Genomic DNA, 18,218 nt, shown 5'->3' with positions numbered 1-18,218 from the left:
GTCAATCTAGTACATGAAGCAGATATGAAATAAACTTAACCCTTTTCAAGAAATGGTCGGAACGTTTCAAAATAATGGCCGAGGTCTACGGTTTTTTAACAAATCAACTATGGTTTGGGCTTCCGTTCCAGAGCCCAACTCTTCAAAACGAGTTTATTACGTCCCCTATCTCAGCAATAACTACTGTATCACATAAATGATAGCCAAGATGACACTAAACAGTGATGGAGGTAGAATAGTCATGCTCAGAGATGATAAAGGTAGGGTAAAAGGAGAAATCCATGAAGACACAATCAGTTATGGTGGTGTCAAACGACTATTGTGAATGAAGACACGATTATTTCCAAATGCATCAGCATCAACAGCTACAAATGAGTGCGATGGTTGCAGACTTTAATATTTCTGAATAAGGGTACGAAAATCCTTCAGTTGTGGATACAGCTTACACAGAGAATCATCATCCAATGGCTGTGAGTATGACAATGCCAGTTGCTACTAAACCTTCTGATTCAAAAATGGCAGGCGAGAAGAAGCGAGGCAATTTGGATGAGATGATGGAGAAGATTAGTGAGAGGAGACAGAAGAGAATGATGGAGAACTGTGAGGCAGCCGCCAGTCGAGAGCAAGAAAACAGGCTTATACCAGTCAATTGGAGCTTGAAGTGTTTCAAATTTGAGGGAGGCAAATAGTTGGCTCAGAAAGCTAAAGGTAGGTACAATTACTTACAACAATTTCCCTAGATTTTAAGTGCAATTGTATTTCCACTTAGAGCTTGAGCAATGCCATTCAACATTTTTAACACAAAGGAAAATTTTTATTCTATGGTCTTGTTGCAGGAAGTAGAGATGCTCAGCTTGTCTTCGCATCGGCGTTCATGATTTTGCCAAAAACACTTTTATTATATCAAAGCAAGTTACAGTTTATTTTTGAAAGGGTGAATAATATTTTTCCACACTTGGCCAAAAACAATTTTTCATACAATGAATATATAAATAATACTTAATATCCAAAATTTAACTTTATTAATGAAAAATCTATAAGGAAAAACAGAAAAATATCGTTTTATTATTTCCTATATTTGAAAAAAAAATTGTTCATAGTCATCAATTAAATGATGGCCAAGATGACACTAAACAGTGATGGAGGTAGAATAGTCATGTTTAGAGATGATAAAGGTAGTAGGGATGGCAATGGGGAGGGGCGGGGAGGGGATATCAATCCCCGTCCCCGTCCCCGTAGGGGATATCAATCCCCGTCCATGCCCCGTCCCCGTTACGGGGATAAAAATAATCCCCGTCCCCTCCCCGCGAAGGAAAATCCTCTCTCCATCCCCTCCCCGTCCCCACGGGGAAAAATCCCCTCCCCATCCCCGCCCCGTCCCCGTGGGGAAAAATCCCCTCCCCATCCCCGCCCCGTCCCCGCAGGGAAAAATCCCCTCCCAATACCCATAAATATAAATTTTAATTGTTTTATGTATTTCAATAAATAAAATAAATCATAATATAAAAATTTCTAGAACTTAATAGTTTAGAAATTATTATATTAATATATTAGATTTAAGGGGTGGAAGGTGGGGTGGGGTGGGGTGGGGAGGGGTGGGGAGGGGATGGGCCGGGCCGGGCCGGGAAGGGAGGGGCGGGGGGGGAGGGGAGGGGCGGGGCTGGGAAATATGTATCCCCGTCCCCGACTACGAGGATTTTTTTCATCCCCATCCCCGTCTCTTTCCTCGTTTTTATCGGAAAATCCCCTCCCCGTTAGGGTCGGAACCCCTAAAATCGGATCCAAATTGCCATCTCTAAAAGGTAGGATAGAAGGAGAAATCAATGAAGACACAATCAGTTTTGGTGGGGTCAAACGACTATTGTGAATGAAGACAAAGGGAGGAGGAGAGTGGGAGAAGGGAGTGACGGGACAGAGTGGTTGCGGGAAAGAGAAGAGGTGTTGAAGACAACACCTTTCTTGCTTCCCCCTTCCATCTTCACAAGCTTATTTAATGATGTTACCGAGGAAAACGTTTACCGTTTCCTTCATCCTCTCTAACCACAATCCCTACAAAGGAAAAAAAAAACCAAGATTCGCAATCAAAGGTTGAGCCCGATGTAAACCCTAAGAAACACAACAAAAATAGAAATACAGAATTAGGAATTATTTCAAAAGAAAAAAAAAAATTCGTTTCTCTATTTTTCAATTAGATAACAGATGTTTTGTCTTGTAAAAGCTACTGGAACTTGCCCTCTCATCCTCACTAATCATCAATTGTTAGATAAGTGCTAGTCCACTTTGTCAATTCAAAGTAGCGTATGGATAGATTTGGATTGATGGCAATGATATAAAAATTGTTAAGAGATTTCCTCGATAGCAAAAGTGTTAAGAAGATCTTTGAGATAAGAAGCCAAGCGGCGGAGGTTGAGAAACAGATTTCAAAGAAACAGATTGTCAATTTGATTAAAAGAGATGCAAAGGAGAGAAGAGAAAGAAAGAGAGAATGATAGGCATATGTTGGCAACATTGAAAGACAAAGGTTCTGCTGATAAGAATAATTTCTTAAGGAATGTTTTTGTGGGTAATAAAGTGTTTTAAGACTAAACTTGGATGGAAAATTGTTAATCAATCCTTTTGAAAAGTATTTCTAATTAGAGAATCATTTATAACACATACATCTACTTTCAATCAATTATCCTTTCTTTGTCCAAGAAAACAGAAGTGAGGCTTAAAAAGAAAGGTTAATAAAACTGATAGAGTATTAAAACTTCCAAAAAAAAATTTAGGGTTCTAAGCGTTATCACGTTTGTAAAACCTTCTAATTAGTTACTTATCTAAAAAAAAAAAACTTGAGGGTACTAATACAATTATAGAGTATTCAATTCTCTTGTGGGTATTATCGAAGCTAGAAAATCGAGATATAAGAAAATCAACAAAACTACACATTTATAAATATATCTTATTAACTTTATAATAATTATCAATTAACATGCATTTCTTTTTCAATTTATCTATTGAAATATCCTAAGGGAAAATGGAATTTGTGTCATATATAAAAAGAAATTCTTTTATCAATATATTCACACATACCTATTGATCATATCTATTACATGAAGCCATAAGTTAACTCTCCAAGGTTCCAAATAGCCTCCGCTCTAGTAAGTGCTTCCTCTGCCAGCCTAGTGACCTAAAACACAAATGAGTCTCATCAGTCAAAGGATACAGAGACCTGAAAAAATGAATAAAAGAATTGGATAATTAACAAATCAGTGGAAGCTTATGTTGACATGTACAGAACATCTGGTAGAATCAACAAAACTACTATGAACACCCACTATTTTCATGGGTATGACAACATCCATCAGCTTGCTTTGAGAAGACAACAAATGATGGGCATTCCTCATACTAACGGTTAATCCCATAATCCAGTTCAAAGCTACAAAGCTTTGAGCCTTGAGGCAATAAACCTAGTCAGACTTTTACCAGACGCACATTGTTAGAGGTTGCAACTCCATATTAATGCTATACAGCCATCTAATTTTACCTGCACAAGCGTGCATGTATATACCAACCACGAGAAACTGAAAGGTCGCAGAAACCAAAGAGACTTATTTTCGTGCACATATTTGAAATAAATCAAGGTTGATTAAAACATTATCCAATTAAAAACAGCAAATGATAGTCAACTCTTTCCTCCAACTTATCGAAAAAGGAAAAGATGATAGGTGATTACTTACAAAATGTAGGAGATTGGTGGGGCGGATCATTTCTTTGTGGCATCAATAAACATGGCTCGAGTCCAATGCTCAACATCCTCAGTTTGTGAAGGTGGAGGAGGAAAAGTTGGATGCTCGACAATATCCCATCCTTCAATAATACTTTCATTTTTCCCAACATCAGATATTTCAGTTGCATAAAGATAACTGGCCACCGAACTTGGGAGATTATTATCACTAAGTTTTCCTGCAATGCAACACAAGCACACAAAAATCATTAAGTCTTCCAAGAATGAAATTCATTTGAAACCTAATGCCATATTATCCACACATAAAAAGAGAATCCTGTTATCCTAAATGTTACCCATCCTAGTTATACAAAAGATTGGTGAAACAAAGACAGCATGAAAATCACTGGTTAAGCCATGTGACTACTTTCATCGAATGGAAACACTTCTCTCTCCACTATCTGTCTTTATAGATTCTATTATAGGTATGCATATATGGGCAGGTGAAAAGACATTACAAAGCAATTTACAGAAATCATCACCAGTAGCAATTTAGGCTGTATATACTATATAATAGAGATTCAACAAGCATGCTAATGTTGATTCCTTTCAAAATTTATAATCTAGTTACTATATGAACTTTTAACATTCTTCCCTCCTCCCCCACCCCCCCCCCCCCCCAAAAAAAAAAAAAAAAAACAGAAGACGGAAACACAAAAGGAGAAAAAAAAGGTGGTTTTGGGTTATCACACAAAAGGGTCCTATTCTTACCTAACAAAGCAGTTAAATACATTAGCTAAAATTTTTAAATCAGTTAAAAACCAAAATTATACCAGTAGTATGGGCAACATATGTGCACTCTCCAGTAAAGTGGTCGATGAAATAGCAGAATTCATATTCCACACAGATTTGTTTAGTTGTTGAACTTGTTTACATGACCTGAAAGTCAAAAGATAGTGTCATGCCCAAAAGCACCACAATACATGAATAAGTACTATTCTCTGAGAAAAAAGGGTAATATGAATTTATCACCCATGACACTGTTGTAAAGTTTTGATGTACCCTAGGATAGAGGGCCCAACAGATTAATCATTCTGAAGATGGTAAAAAAGACCTTGGATAAGTTCTGGGCAAAGGCGTTTTCACATAGGCTTGAGAAACAAGAAGAAACAGTGAAAGAAACACACAGTATTTGGCTGTTCAATATCAACCCTATTCAACAGACTGAGAACAAGGTAAGCCATGCTAGGGAATACATGTTCAAGCTCTAGTTTCAATAAGTAAGAAAGTGGCATCCTCTGAGCTCATTTCTTTATACACAAATCAATATCTGCAAAAAAATCTCATTGAAAATATGAACAGATGATCAGAAAACTCTCCAGCTTTTAAAACAAAAGACTGAAAATGCAAAAAAAAGTTGAGTAAACCTACAACTTAATAGCTGCAGGATGAATTTTCATGGCCCAAGGCACTAACAAACTAGCAATAGCCACGTCCCAGTGACTACTATAGTAACAAAGAAAAACTTCCAAGTATCATCCAAACATTTCTAAAATGACTTATATCTTTATTTTTGTGCAAAAGTTGACTTGCTGGCTGTTGTTCTTAAACTTTCACAAGGTAGAATTCAAATGTTTGGTCGGATCAAAAATCACGTATAAAGAGCGAAAATGGGAAAAAGAAAGAAAGTGGAACATATACCTTGAACAAGCCATTTTCAAGGAAAAAACAGATCGAATTTCCTTAGATGAAGACAGTGTTCCCAATAACTTTGCAAAAGCTTCAAAAGTAGATGCTTCTGCAGGAGCATCTAGACAGAGTGAGTTGTAACAGTAAGCTGTTATGCATGCCACACTTTTCTTGAGAAGAGAAATCCCTTTCTGCAAGTCCTTGTGTGTTTCAACAGAATGTGGGGATGCAGCAGAATAATTGAAGCTACCACTTCTAGAACAATCAAGGTTGGGCCTTTTCTCAGATTCCATTGATGCAACACCGAAATTACTTGAACTTTTATCCCATGCTTCTCCACTAGTAGAACAGTAATTTTGGCGAGGAATGAAAAGGGGATATTCATTGCTGCACAGAACAAAATATATTCAGTCCTACAATCAATAGAACAATGTAGCTTCGTCAAATTAAATTCCCGGCCAATATACCTTCGAGAGGATGGGCGTGCATTCCAATAAGAATCCCTTTGCCATATTCTTGAGCAAGAACCCTGAGGAGAAATTACAACATAAATATACAAGAAACTAGACAGAAAAAGATTTAAAGAATCCAGTGCAATTTTTTTGTGTGTGAATGTAAAAATTCCCCAACAATATAGTTTCCAGCAAGGGCAAAAATTTTAAACATCCACCCTTTTTCTTTTTTCCTAAAAAAATCTTGCGAAAACTTATAGGATGCTCTCATTAAATAGTTACGGCTTGCTCTAGTGAAGGTTATGAACTATTCCCTTCACCAAAACTATCTCAAAAGAATAATTCTTAGGTAAAGTCACAGTGTAATCATCATCCTTACTTTTACTTGCATTGATAACAAGTCCATGCAAAGGCCAATAGCTAAGAAACACAGAAATTTGAAAGATATTTTACTCAAGATTAGAAGAATTCTTTTAGTCATTTGACACAGGGCACATACTAACTCACCGCAAAACCTGAGTTATGAAGGACAGGAACTGCCAAATTCTGAACAACAAGATTTAGAAGTTGCACCATGTGTCTGTCCTCCAGTCACAAGAATTACAGGTTAGTGGTCAAACAGAAGAACATCCAAGCTAATTAACCAACAAACACATAAATTTGAGAATTTAGAAATACACTACCAAGAAAGTATACATGATTGAATCCCAGTAGGATAATCTAATTACCAATTCTCCAGTGGCATTGATTATTTTTCTTATTCATTTTGTCACAAAGGTTCAAGCACAAAATTGTATGCATGCATCAGCAGGATAATCTAATTACCAACTTTCAGTTACACCAAATTTGTTTTTCTTATTTAGTTGGATATGAAGGGACAAGCAGAAAAGTTAGATGTATGTATGCACTTGCGCAGAAACATACATAGTCCAAACAAAAGAGAAGCTGTTACCCCAAAGAGGCAGCTAGCTCTTCTGATGGAACAGAGTGTGGGTCAAGTCCTCTTGGCAATCGTGCACAGCAAATCTGATCATATTGACCACTGAGACCATCTCTTACTTCTGAATCTTTAGTCACCTGAAGAAAAACAACTATTGTATCTTATATGGAAGCATCATAACAATCACCCTGGAAGGCCGCTTCGATGTAACAAGTGATCTTATTTGTCACTTGAAGGTATGACAAACCCAGTCATATTTAAAGGCCTTACCCGGCGTTGTGGGAACAATTTGCAAATCTGTTTTATAACCACAGACTGTTTATGCAGAAGTTCAGAGAGAATTGCCATCTGCAAATCTGGAAACAATTAGGCAATAAACATGGTAATTGGGAGAACAAAATAAAAAGAAATGGCATTCCGTATGATCGACAAGAAGAAAGAACAGCGAGGATACAAACATCACAGACAAACAAATACTCCAACAAACATTAGATTAAAAGATAGTGGCCAACATAAATGTCAATATCTAAATGAAACTAGGATGATGGGCCTTACATGCCCCAAACTCTGAGTGCAAATAAGGTTAGGATAGAACTTCTGTAGTTGTTCTGCACGATTTTTATCCAGCTGCAGAGTCAAAATGATACATCAAATATCTCATATCAAATAAACAATGACACTAAAATGAAATCAAGAACAAACCAATACCATAGAACGAGCTGATTCAAGTACAACATATTTAGCTTTTAAATCATAAGACCTCTTCTCAATCTGTGACTCGCCTGTAAGAAATTTAAAGTAAATCAACCTTTAAATCTAATATACAGCACAACAAATTAGGAGCAGTCAAAGAACAAACCAACCTTGTGCGAGTTGCTCCTTACTAAGCCGTAGCTTCTCTCTCAAATTCACAAGCTTCTCATTCTGAAGCACTCTCCAATTTAATTGATCATCCGTCTTCCCCTAATGAAAAATAGAAAGTCCTAAGGTCATAAATGTGCTGCCTAAAACAAAAATCATATGAAAGCGGTAGGCAAGGCATGATTCAAACCTTTGTCACAAGAACGTCAGTCAATTTCAAAAATAATGCATCCCGACGACTCTTTAATGATTTCAACAAAGTGTTGCAGTCATTTAACCTACACATCATATTATACGCTCAGCAAACAAGCAAGCCTAAATCAATTAAAGCATTTAAAATAAGCTCAAACATCAAGGAATTACAGAAGTACCTGTTATTGACACAAACTGCACAAATAGAGGCGCGATTCGAATTCTCGCAGATGGCGCAGTTACTGCTTCTCTTGTTCATCCTCGGATTTCGTCTTCAGAAAATCAATCGACAATTTATATTTTTAACTGCTGCAAAAAGAAATTAAGGGCGCTGAATCTCTTAGAAAAGAGAAAATACCATAGTTGAAATGAGTTGGCCAGAGATTGAATCGATGACGGATAATTACCGGAGATTCATTATAACGGGAAATTGAGATGGCTTACGTGATACTTTTCTGCTCTCGTCATACAAGGAATAAATTATAAGGTTTTATTATTCGTTACTATTTTTTGTGACGGAATTTGAATTTGGGGATTGCCGAAATCAAATGAATGTGAAAACATTTTCGGGGTACAAAGGAAAGTTTTCAAGTCGTAGTATCACGTCATTTTTGTCTTTATTCAGTGATTGGGCTAAAAAGGTAAAAACACTATTTCCTTATAAATCCTACTTCATCAATTAAAATCCAACTTATAACTTAGATTATGGAAATCCAACTTTAACATAAGTCCAAAGACTGCAATTACGATATTATCCTTGTTATTTAATTTAATATAACTAAAATATCTTGATTAATTCAAAATTTACCCTATTAAATTACTATATTAAGACTCATTAATTATCACATTGTCCATTCCTCTCCATACATCATCCGGATCTCTTCAACTATTACCACAAAGGAAAAAAAACTCATAATTTAACTTGATACAATTGATGGAATGAACTAAAAAATTTTTTGTGGTAGTTTATAGGTATTTGAAAGACACTTGAATTTACCCATATAGAGTTGTCACTTATTAGTGTTACTTCAAAACTATTATTTCGTTGGTTATCTCAAGTGTTATCATAAGTTTGGTGCCCCTATGGCTAACATGTTTGCACTTCTAGATCCCAACACCCAACTCAGCCAGAGAGGTTGCCTAATATGAGAAGTGATAATTTGGTTTGGACAGATTTCATTCAAAGAGGTTTGTATCTTTTGAATCAATTTGATTATACAATAAAAATCAATGTGACATGAACATAGATATTAATTTGGTATACCCTTGCGCCAACAAAAACTAAGATAAAATTTAATATGGTTTGTTAGTTTGTGTAAAATTATAAATACTGATTTTAAATATAGATAAAATTGTGATGATGGTATCATCGTGAAGATAGGAAGAGATCGAATACTGAAAATAGTTCAAGTTTTGAGATTGGATGATGGTGATAAATAAGAAATGAAAAAGAAAAAAAGAGAGAGAGAAAAGGAAATTATTTTTATTTTTAAAATTTTAGAAAATGATGACACAATTATAATTGGTGAAAAAAAATATTTTTTAGAGCAATTTTGAGTGGACAAATGTTAATTACTCATCTATATATTTTTTATTTTAACGCCAAATATCTGCGTTCCACCCAATGTTTAATGAAATGACATGCTTACCCTTTAAATATAAAAAAACTATTTGTTCACACATTTATTAAATTTGTTAATTTTTTTTTAATAAAATTGTTGAAAAGACAAAAAAGCTAAAAAACTCAAGTTAAATAATATTTTGCCCCCAAAATATTATTAGATAATTTTTTATACATTTAATTTATATTAATTTTAATTAACAATAATAAAAAAGTTTCTTGTATAAATATAGATATGAGTGTCAAAATATATAATCATATGTTTGAGACAAAATATAATTTTTTAAAATATTTAGGGAGTTAATAAAATTTCTTCAAGATTTTAGAAATTTAAAAAAATTGAGATATTTTAAAATTTTAAAATTTTGATTTGATCCTTGATAATTCAAATATAACAAATTAAGAGTATATATTTTCTTCAGAGTTCAATATTGTAATATTTTTAACTTTAGAGATAATAACAGTTGAAAACATGGATTTTTTAAAGCTTCAAAAATTTGAGAATTCCTTATTTTATCAATTCTTGGGTGAGAAATAGTTATTCCTTTAAAAGCCTTGATATGACAATTTATGCATATACCCTGTGATCCAACTATCTACTAATCCTGACGATTCAGGGTTAATGTTTCCAATAATTCAGAGCATGCAGCCTCTGAATGATACAACATCAATTGACAGATTTACAGATGATACAAGAAACTACGATTAGCCCTAATTAATAAATAATAAATATTAGTGTTTGATGCTTCAAATACAATGCCTGCTGTTGTGTTGACAAAATTTATAGGAAGCTGAACTGAGGAAATACAACACAAGACCTAGGGAGGTTTACTCTGAAAGTCACTCTGTCACAGATGCAACATCACAGAAACAGAGCTACTATGATATTACTTCCGCCCAACTTTCTGTATTAAGATTGCAGATTTGTGATTGAATAAATTTGGAAAACTTCTGAAAAGTATCGGTTATGTTGTCATCATCACATAAAGTGCTTTTCTACTAGTTTCCTCAGCTCCTCCATCTTCTCAATGATTTTAGGATTCATTAGGTCCTTCGCTTCTCTCAAAAGAGTGCCTTCCCGGCTGAACTTGTAAGCATCCACCACAGTCCTCATCAATGTATGGAGTTTTTCTGGGGTCCTACAAATGGTGAGAAAAAAACCAACATTGAATTGATGATGTACGAATTAACCCAGTAATTGAGTAAGAATATAATAATCTTCCACTGGAAAATCAAATTCTTGCTACTATTTTCTGTGTCCTTTCAAATAGAAAAAGGCCTCCAAAGAAGGCCAGCGTTGGATGTTCCATAAGAAGGAACTTTTTTATGAAGGGCCTGACTCATTAAGGATCTTGTACTTCAAAATCCATAAGGTGAACTGTTATTTTGACACAGATTAGTAGGAAACAAACAAATTTCAGAGACTTACGTGTATAGGTTGTCTACATCTTTCCCTTCGATTTCTTCTCCAGGAGTAAAGGCATCTTTAAGAGTACATAATCGCTCTTCCGGATCCTCAATTGTGAGAAGATACTTTAAAATCCTAACCTCTTTAGGCATATTCCTCTGGAGGTTACCTCTTGCAGTCATATATAAATGATACAGTATGTCTTTGACCTGCAATGGAGCAAACCAAAGGCTAATAAGGTAGCAGTCAAACAACTCTATGCTAGACATTACAAATATTTAGTCGTCACATACAAAACCATCAAATATGAAGATGGCTGCATTCTTTGCATTAAAAGATTGAATATCAGGACACAGACGAAGGACCACTTGGACTATTCTACAGTTATCCAAGAGTTGGTTTTCATAGTACGATAGCACCTCCACAATTCTTTCACTTCTTCCCAACATGAACACAAAGTTTCATCTCCTCTCCCATGGAGTTTATTCTCTGTTTCATTCCTTCCCCACAAAATTATGGCCAAACTTAATTTCTGTGGGGAAGGAATGAATGCATGCATCTACAATCGAATAACTGTACAAGAGGGAGCCATATTTGATATTTTAACAGGAATGGTTTATAAAATTTAAACATCAAGAAACTTCTTCAAATCCCAGCATTATAAAACCATGAATGCATGCATCTATTATCAAATAACTGTACAAGAGGGAGCCATTTTCAAGGACCAGTGGTCACTTTACCTCATCTTTTGTCATGTTTGATTCCTTAGCAGCTGACCAAGCTTTAGTGATCATCAGCACCAACGCTGAATCAAGCTGATTTTTCTCAGCCAGATTATCTATCTTTCTGCAAGCAGTCTCTATAGAAGGTGAATTGATAATATCTTGGAATTTCAACTCAGCAGTATTGAGTGCTTCAATGCTCTCTGTTGCAGTATCATAAGCTTGCACAGCAGCCAAGCAAATGTTCCCCAGCTTTGCTAAAGCTGGTCAAACAGACACAAAAGAACAATTTCACCTTTTATCCACAAACAAAATAAAATAAATGGCGACTTAAAATTTCAAGCAAAGCCTGGATAGGCGCTGCCTTGTGGAGTCTTTGTCTCCATCATATGCATGAATAGAGTATATGCATATTAAATAACACAAGAAATCAAACATGAATAGAGTATATGCATATTAAGTATTGGTTTAAATCAGCAAAATCAATCCAGATTATAATATGTGAAACATAAGAACCATGTGCTCATGTACAATTGGCAAGCAACTTCACATCCAACTAGATCAAACCAGCCTAGATTACATATAGATAACTAGAAGGAAGAATATAGCATAAATGATGCGTTCATCAATTTGCCCATTCATTCAAAGTAAACATGTCCACAGGTCTATTTTGGGATGGTCAAAAGTCTTCATCCTTGGTAGTCCCCCTTAGTGTCAGAAACAAGCCATAAACACAGTTTGGCATCTAAAAATTTTAATACATTCAAGAAAAGTAAAAGTTAATTAGAATATCATTAAAAAATTAACTATTCTCACCATTTTGTTCAGTTGGATTCTCATAATATGATTCTGCTACAGAGTGTAGATGCATAAAAAATTCTTTAGTGAAATCTTTACGACGTCTAGCAACAATTTGACTTATTTCTTCTGATGGTGCTTTCTTAATGACTTCAAGAAGCTCATTGTGTCTTTGCACATCTTCATCAATCTGTGCATTAGAAACTTTCAGCGAGTCAGCAAAACAACAAGACGACACACTTAAGACAAAATCAGTAAGCATATTATGCCCTAAATTATTAATGGGAAATTACAACCAAACTGAAGTTAGAAGTTCAACGATTGAGAAACCTCTTTCAGTTTGCGTCCAAGCCGAAGAAGTTTATGCTTCATTCCAGGGTTTTCCTCAGCATCAGCTCGGTCCTGACAACGCTTGAAGAAATGAGAGCGTAGATTGCTCCATTCCTTGCTGAAAGCAAGCAACCTTCTCCAATCAGTTGGAGTGGGCTTGTCAACCATGAAAACCTCAATGAGCTTGTCACATACTTTAATCATTTTCCCATCATCCAAACTCCTAGTATCATCATTGTTTTGACCGCCTATGGCAGGCTCCTCGTGAACAGGTGTGGTTTCAGCAGTTGTATCACCAACAACAGCAGCAATGGGGGAATATCTTCGAAGTCTGATGGGATTAACAATCAAGGGACAACCTTACAAATCAAACCAGTATTTAATTAGCCACTGCTCATTATTAATTCAACATAAATGTAGTAAAAATGGAACCCAACTAACCACTAACAAAAAATGGAGAAGAGGCTATATATTTAAAGAAAAACCTAATTGAATTTATTCTTTGGGCGAGTAATAGAGTCCGAAAGTGATTAAAATTCATTCTTGATATTAAAAAAGAAAAAAGAATTCGACTACGGGAAAGCATGGGCAAGTAAATGAAAGCAACGAAAAAGAGAGAAAAACTTACATTTAAATTTATGGGAGAAACAAGGAATGGGCGCTGAATTTCTTGTCAACGGAAGAGCAGCAGCCTTAGCTCGAGAATATGTACGGGGGTAAAAGTAAGAACTCCGTAGCGTCACACAACCAAACTCCATCGCACAGTCAAATTCGCAGCGCTTGTAATGTAACACTAATCATCTTATTTGAGACTCGAGCGTGTTTGAGTGACTCCTGGGGTTCCAATAGACTAAAATATCCCTGTATACATCATCTAGAACGACGTCGTATCGTAGCTATCTCATGGAGAGAAAAGGGCAAAAAAGGCATGAGGTTTTAGACCTTTTCTTTGAAAGTTAAAATTGAATGTGGGGCAGAGAGCGGATTAGAATTTTTAATTTTATCATCTCATCTTCATCGAAGACGGTTTCTTCTTTCGCGGGAATTTTGAAGCAAACAGGTGATGCTCTCATTAACCTTCTTTTCGCCACATTTAACTCCCTCTCCGCAACCTTCACTACTCACCACTAAATCATTACAATCTCCGAAACACGAAAATAACTCGAAGTCGAGAAACAGTGGTTCTCAAAGCCCAAGGTTTCACTGCTTTTCTAGTAAAACCACGTCTTCTACCACCAGTTTTAACAACGCCAGCGACAGTTTGGGTTTTCAGGATAACCCAGTAGCTGATTTTTCGGATAAACCCTCCTTGAGTCAATGCGTTGAGTCTAACGAGCTTGCTGTTTGGCTTCAGACGTGTGATAGTGTAAAGCAAGTTAAACGAGTACATGCCATTGCTTTAAAGTGTTTGAGTAACTCCGTGACTTATGTTGATAATAATTTGATTAGTGTCTATGTTAAATTGGGGAAGCTAATTGAAGCTCGGAAAGTGTTTGATAAAATGCTGGAGAGGAACGTTGTTAGTTGGACCGCAATGGTTAATGGGTATTTGAAATTTGGTTTTCATGATGAAGCTTTAATGCTATTTAGTGAATCGATCAGAAGTGGGGTTCGAGCGAATGGGAAGATGTTTGTGTGTGTGATGAAATTGTGCAGTAGGAAATTAGATTCGGTGCTAGGAAGACAAATTCATGCTTGTATTGTAAAGGGTGATTGGAGAAACTTGATTGTGGATAGTGCGATTCTTCATTTTTACGCGAAACTTGGTGAATTGTCTTGTGCTTTTCGTGCCTTTGATAGGATGTCGGAGAGGGATGTGGTTTCTTGGACAACTATTATTACTGCTTGCTCACAACAAGGGCAAGGGCAAGAGGCTTTTTTGATCTTCTTGCGAATGTTAATTGATGGATTTTTGCCTAACGAGTTCACGGCTTGTAGTGTTTTGAAGGCTTGTGCAGAGGAAAAGGCTCTAAAATTTGGGAGGCAGTTACACGGAGCCATAATTAAGAAGACATGTAAGAATGATGTGTATATAGGAACTTCTTTAGTAGATATGTATGCAAAGTGCGGGGAGATTTTGGACTCTAGAAAGGTATTTGATGAAATGATGAATAGGAATATATTTACATGGACTTCAATTATAGCAGGGTATACTCGGGAAGGACTTGGGGAAGAAGCTATAAACCTTTTTCGAGTAATGAAGAGACGAAAAATAATTGCCAATAACTTAACTATTGTGAGCATCCTTAGGGCTAGTGGTCTGATTGGGGCTATCCAGATAGGGAAGGAAGTACATGCAAAAATAATCAAGAGTTGTATCCAAACTAATCTATACATAGGAAGCACTCTAGTGTGGTTTTACTGTAAAAGTGGGGAGTCCCCTACTGCGTACAAGGTCCTCCAGCAGATTCCTCTTAGAGATGTGGTCTCATGGACAGCCATGATTTCTGGTTGTGCAAGGCTTGGTCATGAGTCTGAGGCTCTCGAGTTCTTGAAAGATATGTTGGAGGAAGGTGTGGAGCCCAATCCATTCACTTATTCATCGGTTCTGAAAGCATGTGCTATGCTAGAAGATATTACACATGGGAAATCAATCCACTCCTCTGCGAAGAAGACCACAGCATTGTCTAATGTATTTGTGGGTAGTGCTTTAATCAATATGTATGCTAAATGTGGATTTGTGTCAGAGGCATTTCAAGTTTTTGACAGCATGCCAGAGCGGAACTTGTTCACCTGGAAGTCTATGATTCTGGGCTATGCAAGGAATGGACGTTGCCAGGAGGCCTTGAAGCTCATGTACCGGATGCAAGCAGAAGGATTTGAAGCAGATGATTTCGTCCTTACAACAGTTTATAATGCATGTGGAGATATTGAGTGGGATGTGGAGCTTTCACCTGGGTGTTGCATGCAGTCTAGTTGACCTTTGTGTAATCAGAAGTTCAATGTTTGCTTGAACCGAGAATGAAGACATGATGCCTGTGCAGATCATGGATGTTTCGGGTCATATATTTTCCTATTCGTTTATGTTGCATGGAATCCAGTAAATATAAAGGGTTGATCAGTTTATTGTAACCCCATGTCCTCAGAAACCGGAATTGATCCAACCTGTTATTAATGCCAGCCAGGTCTGTCATACAGAACTGTTTCTTGGATCTGTAATATAAGGGCCCTTAGAGATCCATTTTGGAATCATGAATATCGATGATCCAAGCCAATTGCATTGATATAATGCAAATCTGCTTTGTATCAGCTATGTAAATGTTAACTTAATATTCTTTACAAGTCAGAAAGATATACTGTGTGTAAGATGGTCTTCAAACTTATCTACCTTCACGGCAATATTTGGGTTCTGTTGTCCAGTGTACATTGCATCCTCGGGATCCACATTTGAAAGCCCTTCTAAAATTGGAAGTACCAAAAATGAAACCCACCAATATCCCAAGGCTGTACCTTTAAGAAGAAGACTGATAGGGGAAATTTTATATAACCCCGGTTGGAACATTTATGTTTTCCACTTAAAAGTGAAGAAAAATTAATTTGGCAAATATTTTGGTAATTATTTAAGACTTACAACATAACCTTTAGTTAGTGAAAATGTAAATTATTTACGTTTAATTCCTGTTTTAAATATATTATTCCAAATTTTTGAATTCAAAATAAATTAAACAGTATTTTATCCGTTTTTCTTATTAAATGCGTATTTTTGTTTTTTTTTTATGTTTTTCCTTTTTTATGCATTTTTAAAATATATATTAATTATCATAATATCTCTTATATTTTAAATTAATTATCATAATATCATAACTATATAAAAAAACTCAATTTTTTATTATTCAAATCTCTAATATTTTTTGATAATTTTTTGTAATGATTGAATCTTAATTATATATTATGTTATATTAACTTCAATAATCAGTTGAAAACTTTATATTTGAATTATTAACTATAAGATATATTAAAAGTATTAAAACTATTATTGATATATTTTTAAAAATGTATTATTAATGATATGTTGTATTAAAGTCATATATACACATTCTATATTTTTTCTATATCCAAATTTTATGGCTTTTTTATTATTTATTATATTATATTTATAAAATTTTAGGTTTTTTTTTTTCTATTTGTGTAGTTACTAATTAGGATATAATCTAAAATATCATACGTGGCAAAATTGTAACGTTGGAAGCAAAAAAGGGGCTCGCTTGACTTGTACCTAAGAAAGTCCAAAGGCAAGGTCCAAAAGTAAAAGGCCGAGTTCAAAAAATTTCCGGAAGAGTTGTGTAGCCCACAGACTTCCCGCTTCTCCTGCTTTCTCTCTCGTCTCCCTCCTTCCGTTTCATTTCATTTTGTTTCCATCAATCTCTCTCTCACGCTCTCACCAATTATACATAAAACTATAACTTTGTTCTTAATTCTCTCCTGATCCTCTCCATCAAATTTTATTCCTAATCTCTCCAATCAATCGTTATAATTCTCTCCAGATCGGTACGTCTTTTTTCTTTTTACACATGGAGCTGAACAGAAATTATGATCCTTAATTTTATCTGTGATATGCTTATTTCTTTTTGGTTTGCTTGGTGTGATTGATTGAACTGTGTAAATTCCTGCCATTTAGCAATTGTTTTTTTGTGCTTGAAGTCTACTTGAAGAGGAGCTCATGAAAAAGTGCAAAAGAAAAAAAAAAAAACTTTATGAATGAAACAATTGGTGCTTTGAAAAATGTAAACGCAGAAGTTTCACACATAAGATCACATCAATTTACTCTGGTTGAATTACACACGTTAAAGCAGCACTCAACTACACTTTACTGATGCTCAGATTGTTCCTTGATCAAGGCTTCCGTGTTTCTATCCAAGTTAATAAAAATACTGATTATTCATATTTACTTCGTATTTTTAGTTAATTTATGTATTAAATATCTCGTTTTAAAATTTTTGAATTAAAAAATTATTAAATGGGCATTTTATACATTTATCTTATCAAACACATTTTTATTATTTTAAACATTAGTCTTCTTTTTTTAAATAAATTTTTAAAGTACAAAAATTTCTTTTATATTTTCAATTAATTATTATTAGAGATGATGATAACTCAAGTTGATCAACTCTAACTTGGCTCACTAGACTTATCTGTGAAGTTTGATCCAAGGTTTGCAATATAATAAACCTTACGGATAAGATTGACTCACAAGGAGTATAAAACTTACGCCTAACCCTATATATATAGAGGTGGGTCAGACCCTATAATAACAGAGTGGCCCATTATTAATTAATTAATTATTTAATAATTATGAAAATAACAACAGATTGGATTGAGAGTCTTTTGTCTACTCCCAAGGCCTCGTTATTGTAGGAGGTTAGACCCTTCTGAGTCAAGCTATTTTTCTATGCTTCAAGCTGGGTGCAGGATAGTTTGACCTATTTGACACCTCTAATTACCATAATAATATAATTATATAAAACAAAAATTTAATTTTTTGTCACTTAATTTGTTAAT

At 35.1% G+C, this 18,218-nt stretch overlaps 3 protein-coding genes across 7 annotated transcripts; 1 reads left to right on the top strand and 2 right to left on the bottom strand.

Moving 5' to 3' along the window:
* Positions 1–1,903: 1,903 nt before the first annotated feature.
* Positions 1,904–8,404, bottom strand: LOC123229897. Of its 5 annotated transcripts, XR_006504982.1 has the most exons (15): positions 8,248–8,403; positions 8,020–8,149; positions 7,839–7,926; positions 7,651–7,750; positions 7,496–7,569; positions 7,343–7,414; positions 7,058–7,135; positions 6,800–6,924; positions 6,355–6,427; positions 5,863–5,924; positions 5,408–5,782; positions 4,540–4,645; positions 3,720–3,945; positions 3,073–3,169; positions 1,904–2,049 (listed from the first exon to the last, which is right to left on the bottom strand). XR_006504982.1 is itself a non-coding variant. In XM_044655914.1 (14 exons), the coding sequence occupies exons 2-14, from the start codon at positions 8,097–8,099 to the stop codon at positions 3,162–3,164; spliced, it is 1,467 nt and encodes a 488-aa protein (XP_044511849.1). In that variant the 5' UTR covers positions 8,100–8,149; positions 8,248–8,403; the 3' UTR covers positions 3,008–3,161. The 5 variants fall into 5 exon arrangements, 3 of the variants coding, with proteins under 3 accessions (XP_044511849.1, XP_044511852.1, XP_044511851.1); XM_044655914.1 differs by lacking the exon at positions 1,904–2,049 and having other exon boundaries at positions 3,008–3,169; XM_044655917.1 differs by lacking the exon at positions 1,904–2,049 and having other exon boundaries at positions 3,008–3,169; positions 8,020–8,146; positions 8,248–8,394.
* A 1,744-nt stretch (positions 8,405–10,148) lies between these two features.
* LOC123228865 (uncharacterized protein At4g37920) lies at positions 10,149–13,524 on the bottom strand. Its single transcript, XM_044654348.1, has 6 exons — positions 13,348–13,524; positions 12,720–13,078; positions 12,408–12,579; positions 11,610–11,854; positions 10,891–11,078; positions 10,149–10,600 (listed from the first exon to the last, which is right to left on the bottom strand). Exons 1-6 carry the CDS (start codon positions 13,475–13,477, stop codon positions 10,441–10,443), a joined length of 1,254 nt encoding a protein of 417 aa, XP_044510283.1. The 5' UTR covers positions 13,478–13,524; the 3' UTR covers positions 10,149–10,440.
* Positions 13,525–13,683: 159 nt separating this feature from the next.
* Positions 13,684–16,025, top strand: LOC123228863 (pentatricopeptide repeat-containing protein At4g18520, chloroplastic). The gene has a single exon (XM_044654346.1). It carries the CDS (start codon positions 13,783–13,785, stop codon positions 15,637–15,639), a length of 1,857 nt encoding a protein of 618 aa, XP_044510281.1. The 5' UTR covers positions 13,684–13,782; the 3' UTR covers positions 15,640–16,025.
* The last annotated feature ends 2,193 nt before the right edge of the window (positions 16,026–18,218 follow it).

The sequence above is a fragment of the Mangifera indica genome, chromosome 11, assembly GCF_011075055.1.
Source record: "Mangifera indica cultivar Alphonso chromosome 11, CATAS_Mindica_2.1, whole genome shotgun sequence".
NCBI lineage: Eukaryota > Viridiplantae > Streptophyta > Magnoliopsida > Sapindales > Anacardiaceae > Mangifera > Mangifera indica.
The sequence above is the reverse complement of the archived record's forward strand: the minus strand, read 5'-3'. Positions and strand labels throughout refer to the sequence as shown.

What these genes read in the sequence shown, in the direction of transcription:
- LOC123229897 (XM_044655914.1), bottom strand. Translation starts at nt 8,099, where the DNA reads ATGAACAAGAGAAGCAGTAACTGCGCCATCTGCGAGAATTCGAATCGC. An exon ending in TAAGGAGCAACTCGCACAAG is followed by an intron (nt 7,570 to 7,650) that starts GTTGGTTTGTTC and finishes AATTTCTTACAG; the next exon opens with GCGAGTCACAGATTGAGAAG. An exon ending in TTCATAACTCAGGTTTTGCG is followed by an intron (nt 5,925 to 6,354) that starts GTGAGTTAGTAT and finishes ATTTCTCCTCAG; the next exon opens with GGTTCTTGCTCAAGAATATG.
- LOC123228865 (XM_044654348.1), bottom strand. Translation starts at nt 13,477, where the DNA reads ATGGAGTTTGGTTGTGTGACGCTACGGAGTTCTTACTTTTACCCCCGT. An exon ending in GAATCCAACTGAACAAAATG is followed by an intron (nt 11,855 to 12,407) that starts GTGAGAATAGTT and finishes CTGTTTGACCAG; the next exon opens with CTTTAGCAAAGCTGGGGAAC. An exon ending in CAAACATGACAAAAGATGAG is followed by an intron (nt 11,079 to 11,609) that starts GTAAAGTGACCA and finishes GCTCCATTGCAG; the next exon opens with GTCAAAGACATACTGTATCA.
- LOC123228863 (XM_044654346.1), top strand. Translation starts at nt 13,783, where the DNA reads ATGCTCTCATTAACCTTCTTTTCGCCACATTTAACTCCCTCTCCGCAA.